At 41.0% G+C, this 14,217-nt stretch overlaps 1 protein-coding gene across 1 annotated transcript in view; it reads right to left on the bottom strand.

Annotated features, from left to right (window-relative positions):
* Positions 1-2,019: 2,019 nt before the first annotated feature.
* Positions 2,020-14,217, bottom strand: part of adgrl2a (adhesion G protein-coupled receptor L2a) — an 87,681-nt gene continuing 75,483 nt past the window's right edge. Inside the window, exons 18-22 of the mRNA XM_080834001.1 lie at positions 10,687-10,855; positions 10,310-10,438; positions 9,228-9,324; positions 6,526-6,654; positions 2,020-3,729 (exon numbers count right to left, since the gene is read on the bottom strand). Of these exons, the coding sequence (XP_080690127.1) occupies positions 2,975-3,729; positions 6,526-6,654; positions 9,228-9,324; positions 10,310-10,438; positions 10,687-10,855 (1,279 nt within the window). The 3' untranslated portion in view covers positions 2,020-2,974. The remainder of the gene's footprint in view (positions 3,730-6,525; positions 6,655-9,227; positions 9,325-10,309; positions 10,439-10,686; positions 10,856-14,217) is intronic.

Raw genomic sequence — 14,217 nt, 5'->3', positions numbered from 1 at the left:
GGGACTCCATACAGGCTTCCAGTATAATAATAATAAATATAGCTGCAAGCAGCGATGGCGGTTTCCTCCTCCAAACATTGCGAACCAGGGAAAAATGTATTTTTGTGACAATTTGTCACTGTATAGAAAAATCCATGCTGCAGACTTGCCACTGGGATAATACATTTCAAATCCAACATTAACAATGCTTTTGCCTTGAAGTTTAGACTGAGTGGAGGTTGTGCTTACTCTGTGTGTCTGTGAGAATGTACGTGTGACACCAAGCTGTGTCTCTGTGAGAATGTGTGTGCGTAAAACCAAGACTGCGCGTGTGTTAAGGGAAGACTGCTTGTGTGGGATTTAGGAGCCGCGCGGATGAGGAGACAGAGAGACATTCTATAGAGAACCACCCTAGCAAGTAGTCAAGCATGCATGTTTGAAATATTCACCAAAAATCTACTTTTCATCTCACAGTCAATTTTTTTTCAGATTTGTGTTCTAAACATTCTCAAGTGTCTTCACATTATCCAATTTGCTTTATATCAATTATTTTTGAAGATATGAAGTTGCCTTTGCAAATGGCAACATGTTGTAGTGTCTTCCAGTGACATATCAAGTTTGGTGTTGATTTATCAAAGATTTGCCAAGATATGACTTCACTTCCTGTTTGGCGACTTTTTGGCTGAATTTGAGTGGCTGTACCGGACAAACGGTTGTGAGGATCAAAATTCTGTTGATAACTTTTGTGAGGCTAGGTGTGAAGATCATCTCTGGTGATTTTGATGAAGATTTGCCAAAAATTGTAGGAGGAGTAGGCTTTCAAAGGTTTTTAAATAGCTGAAAATCTATATAACCGGAAATTGACGCTATGGGGTGGGTTTAATTCGTCTTGATCCAGGGAATCCAATGGTACCTCATTTATGAAAATCGGTCATACGGTTCAAAAGTTGCGTGTGTTACAAAAGTCCAACTTTGACCTGTTGGTGGCGCTAGAGTGGTGTAATGAGAGCCAAGAAACTTGGTGTGAATGAAGAAGGGACTGTCCTTAATGAGTGTGCCAAATTTCACAAAAAGTTACCATATGGTTCTAGGGGCTGCCATTGACTCCCATGGTACTAACATAATAATAGGAAAGCCTACAATAACAATAGGTTACCTCCTACCGGAGGAAACCTATTAATTCATTTTATTTTTTTACGCACTTTTCATTCAAAAAAATCTCAGAGTGCTTACATATTAGAAACTATAATAATACAATATAAAAAAATAGTTAACATAAGCATAATAGAAAACTTAGTGGTTCTAGATTTAATAGAATAGTGGCCTTATACGACAACATCATAATACTTTATGAGTGTAGTTATGTCTTTTTATATATAACTAATATACTAATAAATACTTAATAAACATTTATAAATGTGTTCATAATGCTTTATTATGTTACCAAAAAGGCTTTACAGTCAAGTCTTTCTGCTGTATTCACATAAGGCGTAATGACCCTCATAGCATCAAACTTACAAAGCTAAACATAGACTGGTATGTCTCTCTTGTTAAAATCAGATGTGTTCATTAGTGCTTCTATTTTCAAAATATCATCTATTTTGTCAGATGACAGATAGCACTAAGGCCTAAAAGAACTTACGTATCTAATGTACTAATTTATCCATAGTCTCTGATATACACAACATGACAATATATATACATATATATATATTTATTTATTTATTTTCTTCCATATCATATCACTCCATTAAGCTAAAGTATGGCGGGGGGTAAATAAAAAAACAAGAGAGTTTGACCAAAAGATTCACATGTATTTATTGTTTACGAAGTGTGGACCTTTACATTTCTTTTGAAAGTGATGAATGTCTTAATATCACGCTTATATAAAATAATGAACCATGTATATCAGTGCTTGAAAATATTCACAAAAGTTCATTGTTTTGAGGGGGGGGGATTAATAAAGCAAATAAACATCCCAATTTAAATGAGATACTACAGGGGCTAAATTGAGTCCAAACAACTGCCCTACGAGTCCATCACAGATTCTTCTGTTCTACAGATTCACATGATAAAGCTGAGTTCTGGCACAGTGCCTTCTACATGAGCAGAAATGTGTACGCGTCTCCTCTTGATGATGTCAACCAGTGCGTTCTACATGAGCAGAAATGTGTACACGTCTCCTCTTGATGATGTCAACCAGTTCACTTGCATGAGCTAAACATGGATGTATGCGGGGAAGAAACACTGATCACAAATGTGAGTGAGGATGCAACTGATGTTTAAACATACCATGAAGAAAGGTGTTCAGGATCTGCTCACAGAGTATGAGCAGGTTTTTACACAATAGTCTCTTCAAAACAGTTATTCATTAAAATGTTTCTTCATAATTATAGTTGTCATTGATTTCACTAGCAATACAACAAAATATATATAAATATTTTGTATTTTTTGTCTTGACAAGAGTTCAATATACACTGGAGAAAAAAATAAGGCCTGGGGGCTTGATTGCTAGTGGTTCATATTTTTTCTGTCACGGGGCCTTAAGAAACTCTCCAAATCCAATAGCGTCTTCAGGATCATTTCAGCAGTCAAACATTCCATTTTGTATATAATACAAAACAGGTTTAGACAGTTATCAGATTGTATGTGTAATTATGATCATGGGTATTATATGTACAAATTAAGAAACTGTTATTTATTTATTTTTTGGAATGGTTGTTTTTTTGTGTGTATATTTTTAAATATCTTTTTCATTTTTTCCAGCAACAGTAGAACATATAAATACATTATTGGGCTGTTTTTTTATTCCTCAATTTATATACAGTCCTTGTGAATCAAACAATGTCACACTACCCACCCCACAGTCATTAATGTCCTTCACGGTTGAAGATGCAGATGAAATTTTCAAAGGTGGATACCTGGACGTGTCGAGAGAATTCTCAACACCTCTTACTACATTGCCAGAAGTACAGTGCTGAGTATTTAAATACGTCTAAAGGCTTGTGACTAGCTGCATTTGTCCTTCCCGAACATCCCCCTCCGGGATGCATCCATCTATGCTTATGGGAATAATATAGCCGTCACCCACTTTATTTATCTGGTAATAGGCTTGCAGCTGAAGGCCCGCTCCCAAGTTCGGCATGCTCTTATAGTAAACATCCTCGTTTTCACTCCTCTTCGACGGAGAAAGCTCTTCCTCTATGTCCGGGCTACACTCACGATAAGGCGAGTCCCTCAAATTAGGCATACTAGTGTACAAAGAGTCTCTGTTTGGGGACTGCAGGATGTCCTCCGTTTCTGGAGTCAGCGGAGAGATAGAGTAGCTCTCCATGCACTCCAGCTTGCCCTTGTCCTGTGGGTGGTACAGGAGAGAGTGCGTCCGTTGCGGAATAAGCGGAGCTTCCAGCTCCCTCTGGTGCAGTTCCAGCCGTGGGTTGGCGGCGCGCACCAAAGATGAGGCGTCGGCAACGATGGCGTCATCTTCGCTGCTGCTGCCCCCGACGGCCACTTTGGTTGAAGAAGTCCGCTCCGTGTTGTGGTTCTTGTTGCAGGCCCTGAGGTTGTTGTGCACCAGCTCCGAGATGATCATTTTCTCGAAAGCTGCATCGTCTATGCTTAGTCCACAATCCACAACTTGCACACTGTCCCCGTAGTCCCCATTGCGCAGTGAATAGCTATTGTTAAAGTTACCATTTAGCGGTAGAGTATCCATTGCACCTGCTTCCCTCTTGTTGCTCAGTGAGTGTCCTGCAATGAGACAGCATGTTGCAAGGATTTATATTAGTTTCAATAGCCAACGCCCTTCACAATGCTAATGCTAATGCTAGCGTTAATGCTGTTCAGGAGTCACAGGGCCTCTTATTTCATTTAAAGCCATTTTAGGAGACGCTTTAGTAAATAAAAAAACAAATAAAGAATGTGTTCTTTTAATTCGATTTTTAATGTCTGCTACTGGATAACAGCAGGTTGCTTAGAGTGGAATCGATGAGATATGCCAGAATGAAATCATCATTGTTCATTTTGAATTCTAACAGTTAAGTTCAATGTCCCGAACAACATTAACACTTCTTGTAAAAAAAAATATATTTTATGTTATAAATGAATAATTGTAAATAATAGTTTTAGAAATAGTCAACAAATGTGCAGACTTGCAAGCTACCAAGACACCAATACTGTTAGAACACTTTGGTTTTGAAGGTGAGAATGAGGGGAAGATGCCAGAACATGTACAAAAGGAAAGAAAATCATGGTCAACACGGACAGCCATCTCTCTCACTACAGGGCGAACAAGCACCACCCAACATCACCACACACAGGCAGGTGGAAACACTCAATTAGCACAACTCACATCGTGTCAGCCTGCTCAGGGTATCTGGCCTAAGTGAAGCTGATGTTCAAAGTTGATGTACAAAGGAAAATAAACAAAAACAAAGATGGAAAATTACATAAGTGAGATTAAAAAAAGAGATAAACACAAAACGTAGCAACTTAGTTGGAGCAAGGGTTCAACAAAATAATCATCTGTTCAGTGATTTCAATGTGAATATTCTTCTAGACTTTTCCATGACTGTCACTGTTCTCGGCTGGATTAGTTTCACTGCAGGCCCACAGGGCTGGAGTGACACATGTACCCCCCAGTTGCCAGGGCAACCTTATGAAAACAGATCCATGGGGTCGCATGAGGCAAAGTCAGGAGTTTCTGTGAGGGCAGGCTTTCGAAAAAGGCAGCCAGTGCTTATGCAAGAAAAACACAATGCAATTGTCAGATTGAAGAGGTGTGTCTGGCTTGATTCGACACACATTTCATCGTGTGGAATGTGAACGTATGGGTTTGGAGACTGGAGAGAAGGGATAGGGCAATACGTCTTTGGACGGACAACAACTATGTTGCAGGAACACATGTGGGACATTACAGAGCTTTGGAAAATAAGGAGGTGAGTGAGGAAGGGAAAAAAAGGAAAGGGTAAAAGGAAATAAAAATGATTGATGCCAGGAGTTATATAACAATCCACCTATACCTTGTCGTAAAAGAATTTCCATCCAGACAGATAACGTCTGGGGAGAGTGGGGCGGATAAGAGTGCAGCTCAATTGAACAGTGATAATGCCGGCTACTACTAGACACTGTCTGTCCCTTTTAAACTCAACAGCGGTCCGTAGACCTAAGCTGCTATTCAATCATGACATTTACACACTAAATGCCAGCACAGCTGAGTAACATTTAGCATCTGAATAGTTTAATTAAGGTGCATCATTATACATTGTGGCATGCATGTGTATGCTGTACAAGATCCAGTAGGAGAAACACTTTGACTAAAATGTAAGACACTACAGTGTCAGACATATTCAAGATTTACTGAGTCAGGAAACTGAAAATGGACATCAATGAAGGGTCACTTCCAATTTGAATTTGTATTTGGTGAACCACTTGCCAACCGTATGAGAATGTCAATGACACCGAGTGAACCCGTGGCCATGCCAGATTTTTGTATGTTTGTTCTTTTTTAAAACCATGCTGAAAAAAATTTACATTTGATAGGCAAAGTTAAGTTTTACTCCCATACTTGTCTCTCTGTAGGTCACTAGAAGGAGGCAGTGGGAGAGAGCAAACAACAGAAATCAAAACATTTTCACACACTCTTAAAACACTCTCATTCACATGACACACACACTCTTAAAACACTCTTATTCACATGACACACACTATTCACATGACATTAGCTTAAACACATAGAGCCCTAATAACATCGACTGGCAACGAGCAAAGCCACAAACAACGAGTAAAGTCTGCCTGCGCATGAACCAAAGGTTATTTAATTTAGGTTATTTGGCAAAATGATTTTGCTAATTTAGTACCATGAGCAATATCGAAAGTCCAGACGCGGCTGGGTCAGTGCAATGCTCCCACACGCCACACGATAGCTTTATTTGTGCTTCATTTGTGACGGATCTTTAGTTCATGCACTTAGGATCTTCCTCATGGTATGAAAGTTATAACATTAGCTTTGGTTCACTTTGCTCGCTGCTCATTACTTTGCTCATTGCCAGTAAATGAAATTAGGGCCCTTAAACTTCAGATTATGCTTTGAGAAACACAGCATCATCGGACACATGTCAGTATGCTGAATCTTTGGTGAGTAACTAAGTCTATACATCTGTGCAAAATAGGATGAAAATATTAATTCATTTATGATTTTACACATTTAGATACAGCAAGATAGGCATTGTTATATACCATTTACCATAGTATTACATAGCATTTATGCTCTGCTATACTAACATATAAAAAAGGTTGAAAAAACTAGCAATTTTGCACCAAATGTCAGCTTATATGAAACGTATAAACTCAAAACTAAAAAAGTTGACTCTCATAATTTAATACCTTATATTATCTTCAATTTATTCAAAAGCAGATATGCAAACCAAAAGGCAGAATGAAAAGTGACGGTACATCCACAGCACTAAATCCAGTTTGAGGCAGCAGCACATGATACTGTAACAGCACAGATGTTTGAGTGTGAGTGTTGAAGCAACAAAAGCACACCTGGAGAGTTAAAGACGGGAGCCGCTTGAGAGTTACACACGATCGTTTCAGCCAGGAGAGTGTTATAGGGGTTATTAGTGCCTTGCGGTCGAAGGAGAGGGTTAGTTAGAAGGTAATTGCCCGTCATTCCTAGAGCAGAGAGAGAAGAGACAGAGACAGAGAAGATTGTATTATATGATGATATATCTAGTGCTACGCACGTTACCATACTGCACGTCCTCTCTGTCCGTACTACACTCTCTTTAGTAAACCTGTCAATAAATCAAAGAGTTTCCACAGATTGAAATGTCATGCATGAGAAGTTAACCAAGGAACAACCTAACAATCAAAAGTCATTTTTGATCTGAATGAGTGCTAGTATGCATTCTGTATAAATACTGTATGCATACTGCCCAGACTTGTGTAGCTCCTCCAGATCTATATAGCACCTGAGTTTGCAAGCCTCTGCCAATATTCTGTGCCAAGCCTGTTCAATGATCTCGCACATGACCACCACCTTGACTTTACAGATGAGCACCAGAGAGGCACAGTAACGCGCACCTCTCTATTCTTGAGTGAGTGCATTGATCTGGACTCAACCTCTGCAGCTCTGAAGACTCTTGGAGAGAGTTAGTCAGGCCTCTGACACAGAATGAAGGAGGATTTATTTTCTGTTATACCTTTTCCTTGTACAAAGTCTCCTGATAAAATGAGCAAACTGCCACCTCCCTCAACCACCGCCCCACCCCTAATGAAAGAGCAAATGACTTCGTTAACACAGATGGAATACATAAAAGCACTAAAGTATCATAATCTTGTGATATTGAGGCAAATTTGATCAAAATACCAAAATGTTCTGTTCAATTTAACCTCAGATAATTAGGTGTGGCATGGACCTGTAGCTATTCACCAATTGTTTATGACAATCAAATCTACTTTAGTTCTTGGCACATTCTTTGCAAATGTCCTACTTACTGTATTAGTGAGGCCCACCCACTGAATTATTCATGTTCCCTCCGAATTTGTTGGGCTGCATAGGGATGCCTCTGTATCTGACCCCACCCCAGTACTAAACACAGTCATGTTGAAATGAGGTTGGGGAAGGCACAACCATTTGAAGGGAATGTAAAAATGCAAATGTAAGAGAAGGAAATTCTATTGCCATATTTCAACTTTAATTTCCTTTTCCCCATAAATGTGACATCTCTAGGAGACTTTATAAACAGTAACCTATTTTATAGACTTAAAGGTACAATCCAATAAAGGAAAAATAAGCTGCACTGCATAACTGCACCAAGTTTCACTACATTTGATCTAGAACGTGGTTTATATCCATTAGACTGGATACACAGAACGTTTAGCTAATCAGACGCCACATACCCAAAATATAGCAGTCCGTTCAAGAATGTTGCTGTCTTTATTCCATCTCTGTTAAGTTCAGCGGAAAGCTGGTATTTGAGTCATGGATATATTTTTAAAAACCCACCTCAGCGCCTCGAGTCATCTTCCCCCGAATGCACTGAAAGCCATTTGAGAGAGAGCTAAAACAGTGGGCCTGGGCGAACCTGCTCTTCCCTCGCAGGGTCACCCAGAGTTGAACATCATCTTCTCATCACCATATTTGTGCTCAGGCTAAATTATGAATGCTAGCTCTTTCTAGGGCCTAAGTGGATGGGAGCCCAGAGTGCCAGCCCAGACAAGCCGACAACATGCGCACGGGGGTGTGTGCGGGGTGGGGGTGAGGTGGGGGTGAGGTGGGGCGCGGCCAGCGTTGGGGGCTTGCAAATAGGATTTCCTCGGACTGCAAGAATCTAACATCATGTTAGCGTTAATTAAAACTGTAAATTTAGCTGCAAGTTCAATTATATTCTCAATAGCAATTTTGAGCCTGTTTTTGAGTGAATCCTCAATACAGTTACCAAAAGCCTGATTGGATCCCATCCTTTCTATTGCATTTTCCTCCCATATCCCTCTGTTGTGTTTTTTTTTCTCTCTCTCTCTTTTTTTCGTTTTTAATGGACTGAATCTTGAGGTTGGGGTGCTTGAAATGATCAAATAATATTAAGCCCCATTTTGTGTTGGGCATTGCTGCACACAGTGACGGGGCATGAAGGATTTGAAGAGGGATTTGATGTCTGTAATCCCGTTCTGGCAGCACTGTGACACTGGCCATGTGATGCTTAAGTGGAGGGGCAAGTTTATCAAGCACAGGCAGGTCACTGGAGGAAACGCTGAAATATAATGGATCCAGCGTTTAGCACAGGGGCTAGAGCCACTGATGCCTTTTATTATTATTCTCCGAAACACATTGCTGGTTATCTGAACAATAAGGAGCAGGGGAGTCTCCTGTAATGGCCTGTCTGACAATCGCTGCATTACGTATCATCGCATGTCAAAGCTTATCGACAGTGATGAACTCATTTGGAACTAATTAGGACTAAGAATGGCTGACAGACTTTTTCACACGCTGTCCAGTGGTGCATGAAGTGCTAAAGAGGCAATTATGCTGGCCATCACACAACATGGATAGGCTAATCATACAACTAGCACAAGATTGGTGGCCCACACTCTTACAAATACTTGTACACATTGTTGTGGTGTCTTTTGTCTAGTCTGTCTGCTTTGTTCTTCTGTTTTCTCTCCAGTGTTCCTCTGGCTTTTGACATCTCCAGGAGGATTTTCTAGATTTTCTAGGAGGTGTTGAGGCTTCCTCTAGGACTGACCTTGATTAAGGGTTGAGGTGCTGTTGATGTCGCCTGAGATAAAGGAAGACTCAGACTGTTTTCTCACGGTGTCGTTCCACATTCTCCTGATACGACTCTGTTTGATCCATAAAGCAGACGGGTTGTTTCAGGAGAAAAACATAGACACAATAAGAATTCCACATACATGAGAACGATTCCTATAGACTCACAGCCAGGCCTCTCTTCAACCTGTGGCCAATAGTGCCCTTTGTCAGTAGCATAGTTTCTCAGTCATTTCTAGTGCTGTCAAACTTATGTAATAATATATATTAATAATAAGTGAAAACATATTTAATGCTTGAAAAAAATAAAATGCAATTAACGCAGATGCATACCCTGTTCTACCCACCACCTAGCCAACCTAGTCTCTAGCTCTCTCCAGTCTACCTCCCTCCCCAAAAGTCTGTTTCTCTTCTCTGCTCTTCCGCATCTTCATCTTAATTTCCCCATTTCAAAAAAGTCCCTTCACACATTACGTGCTGTATAACAAATATGCCTTTCAAGCTGTAGTTCACACGAGAGACTGTGTTTAAAGTTGAAAAGATGCTATTAAACAATAGTATCTGAATTTAAATATACATCCTCAGTGTTAACTGTACATTAATTCACAATTTTACATTTGAATATCCATGATTACAAGCCCCAGTCAAAAGAAGAAAAACAAAGCGATTAAAAGCAAATTGTGCGATTAACTCAGGTTTTTTTTACTTGATTGACAGCACTAGTAATTACATGTTTATTATTTCAGATGGTGTATTTTAAAACTGATGACAGTGAGCAGAATGGTTGAAAAGATGGAAAAAAATAAAGTTAACAGATTGCAAATAGTTTGTAAAGCAGATGCATTCCAGTTTGTGCCGCTAAGGACACATGGCTTGATTAGTTGCATAAGCCATGCAAAGAACACTTCAGTTTCTGTCTGCTTTTCTTGTGTGAAAGTTTTGTGAAGCTCTCAATTTATTATGCATCTTGAGACCTTCATATGGGATCCATATTCTATTCATCTCAGCACAAATACCTGTGAAGACAACTCGATTAGCCTTGGTGGACCCATACACTACCTGAGTACCAGATGAGTAGCGAGCACTTGTCCTTGTGGTTGCTGTCTTGGTTGAGCTGTGGGAGTTTTCAGCCGGCAAACCTCCGCAACAGTAAGTGTGTCGGAAGCATTTGCTATACTCCTTTCGGACCTGCAAAGTTACAAATCGCCTCTTTTGGTGACTCTTTGTTCCATATAAAAACATTACCAGTTGTCACCACAAGAAACATATTGGTCCATTGCATCAAACAAAGTTATTTTAATAGTAGCTTGACACACAATAGGATTTGTTGTTAGCTCTGCTTGATATCACCCATCAAATGTTAAAGTACACGATGGATACTTTGCAGCATTTACTTTGGGGGATTTATTTATTTGATCATAAAATGTCTCCCTTACCTTTTTCTGAAGTAGGCAGTGGAATATGAAGATAAACATGCCCTGGAGGGTGTTGAATATGGTGAAGAGATACGCCATGACCACAGAAGACTCATGGATGAAGAACAGCCCAAATGACCATGTCAGAATCAGGAGGAAAAGAAGAGCAAAACCTCCCAGAACCCATGACCTATTAAAACAAACAGAAGATCAGGAAGATGTAAGTCATTTTTTGTTATATTTTCATTTTATTTACCATCCAAATGCCTCCCTGTCAGGTCTCATCACTAGGCTACGCTAAGGAGACATTAGGAAGGAGACATGATGAAGTTCTAAACACCCAGAGTTCACTGGTTGAGCATAATCTGAAAGCAGGCCAAGGCCTTTTAATTTGGCATTAAAACTGCAGAAGCCAGCCTCAGAGCAACATGTTAATCCAGTTTTAAGCTTCCACAATTTGGTGGGAAGGGCAACACTTCGTTCTGATAGACCATTGAGGACTGTCAGCAATCATCAGGTGTTTCTAGACATACTGACCCAACTTTCAACATGTCTGCCTCCTAAGCAAACAGCTTTTTGCCAACTAGCCCACAGCCGTGACTTAACACTAATCCTTTACTGAGCCCCGTTGACATGAAGGGGTGGGGGTCTGTGTGTCTCCTCTGGTCATTCCAAACAAAGTGCCACCCCGGGGAGTTTTATATTGTTAATTCTTACACACACAAACAGGATCACACACACAAACACACACACACACACACACACACACACGCACACACACACACACACACACACACACACACACACACACACACACACACACACACAGGATCACACACACACACACAAAGGATCACACACACACACACAGGATCACACACACAACACACACACACACACACACACACACACACACACACACACACAGGATCACACACACACACAAACACACACACACACACACACACACACACACACACACAGGATCACACACACACACAGGATCACACACACAGCTATGATTTAGGGCTGCATGTTCAAAAAGAAGAGGGAATATGGCATGTATCTTGAGCTGTGATTCTATTACACTGTGCACTAGACCATATCTTATGTGGTACGTTGACAATGGGTCTATATCTGGGAACGCTGAGGAACTGGAGACAATGTTAGAGGAGAGGCAAGACAAGGGTGTGTGTGAGTCGGTGAGTAATGGTGTTGGAAGGAGTCCCCCACACACACCAGCACACATCAGATGAAAGACATCCAACAGAACTGTCCACAGACATGGAGAATGAGGAAATACACACACTCAATGAGGAGCCCCTGCAGGCTCGAGAGACCGACAGGAGTAGGAGGATGGCAAGAGAGGAGGGTCAACTACAGGCTGAAGAATAAGGACTTTCTCACTAAAGCTCTTACTTGATGAACCGCTTATTATCCTCATAGCTAGATAGAGCAATAAGCAGGAGAGAGAGACACAATTAGATCACACCCAATACAGCTGGTGGAAGAGAAGCATCATCTCTCACACACACACACACACACACACACACACACACACACACACACACACACAGCTTAATCAGCATGCATTGAACTCACACTTGCAGCTTTGATTTTGAAACTTGCAGGAATATCAGTTAAGCAGCGAAGCATTAAAGTTCTTGACAAGCATGTTAACTTTTGTTTATTTAGACCTTTTACCTTTAACCTTTGACCTTTAAGCAACATGCTGCTGTGATGCAGTTGTAAGCCTTGCACAGTAAAGACAAAGAAGCGATATATGATGAAAGCTTACCCTGGCAAATCAGTATTAAAGTAGCCGTCGCACACGCGGTAATTACTGGTGTGGATGTAGAGACAAACAGGAGAGAGGAGACAAAGAGAGGAGGGACGAGATGCTGCTGGTTAGAGCTGTCCACATGCAACATGCAATGATCAACCCCCCACTCCCCTACACGCACATCCACAGAAAAGCATTCTGATCCACACATACATACACACAGACACACAGACACACACACACACACACACGCACGCACACGCACACACACACACACACACACACACACACACACACACACACACACACACACACACACACACACACACACACACACACACACACACACACACACACACACACACACACAGAGAGGCACAGTGAATCTTTTGCCCCATCTGTGGTTGACAATGCCCCCGAGGACGAGTGCAGATAACATGAAACACACATCTGTTTGAGCTATTTCATGGACAATTTCATATTTTCCAATGAGCAGACACTGCTTCGTCCGGAGCGTGTTTTGATGTTTTGTAAACAATGCTCGTGCCTGTCATGAAAAATAAAACCCACGTCGCTTGACTGATTCATAAACCCTAACAGTCGCTCTGCCACTAAAACAAATCTAGGCCAGATGTGGCCCTTATCTGGGCCAGACGTGGCCCTTATCTGGGCTCGATCCATTCCAGGAAGCCCTGAATCTCCTCCAGCTGAAGAGGGCACTGCTCTTAATGGAAGTGGTCACATGACGTGAGTAAAGATGGCCGTGCATGACCAACAGCACGGGGGGGTGAGCCATGGGCCTCTCTGTCACAGACGATGGGATAATGACTGGCCCTGTCAGAGGATGACTTATTCCACCAATCCCTCGTGCCTTCACACAGTATAGGATCCCACCCTTGTCGTGTGCGTGTCAGACATGAATAAGATGAGAAGCTCTATGTGTGTGTGCTAGCAAACCTCTACTAAAAGACTAACAAAAAGGTTGAGAAGAAAAAAATGTATAGCTGGCTGCTATGAAAATCATAATCATTAGTTGAATCTGAATCCAAGGGCAACAAACAATAAATGATAAGGTATAGAAGAGGTTAGAATCACATAGTCATTAAAACGTAATGTTTGAATTAACATTAGCTTTTACAATGTAGATTTAAATGACCCTGAGTACAAGTAGATTGCAAGAGTTCTTCAAGTGAATGATTCCTAACTTATAGCTAATCATTCAGCATTGCTCTGTTATTGCATGGCACGTAAAGTTAAGGACTCCTAATATTTAACGTAAATATGACCATGCAACTTTTAGAAAGCTGCCTCTGACAAACCATGCAACTGTACACACACACACACACACACACACACACACACACACACACACACACACACACACACACACACACACACACACACACTCACACTCACACTCACACTCACACTCACACTCACACTCACACTCACACTCACACTCACACACACTCACACCAACTGAACAACTGTTAAGAAAGCTCATCAATGTGTGTCCCCACAGTGAACTGACCTTCCAACAGTATCTCTTGTGAGGCACAATAAAAGACACAATACTGTTTGTCACCAATTCTACTCAGCAAAGCACCCGGCGAAATGGTTAGGTTTTAAACGTGCGCTTAAGTAGTCTTGCCACACTTTGAGAACGAGAACAGATAGCATCATCTATCATCTTTCCTCCTATTTGGGGGGAAAACTACCTCTGGGTCCTCACGGAGGGCAAGAGAACAGGTTCAAAACGCTTCTTTCTT

The sequence above is a fragment of the Sprattus sprattus genome, assembly GCF_963457725.1.
Source record: "Sprattus sprattus genome assembly, chromosome: 3".
Taxonomy (NCBI): Eukaryota; Metazoa; Chordata; class Actinopteri; order Clupeiformes; family Clupeidae; genus Sprattus; species Sprattus sprattus.
Note: the sequence above shows the minus strand (reverse complement) of the source record. Positions and strands in the feature narration are given on the sequence as shown.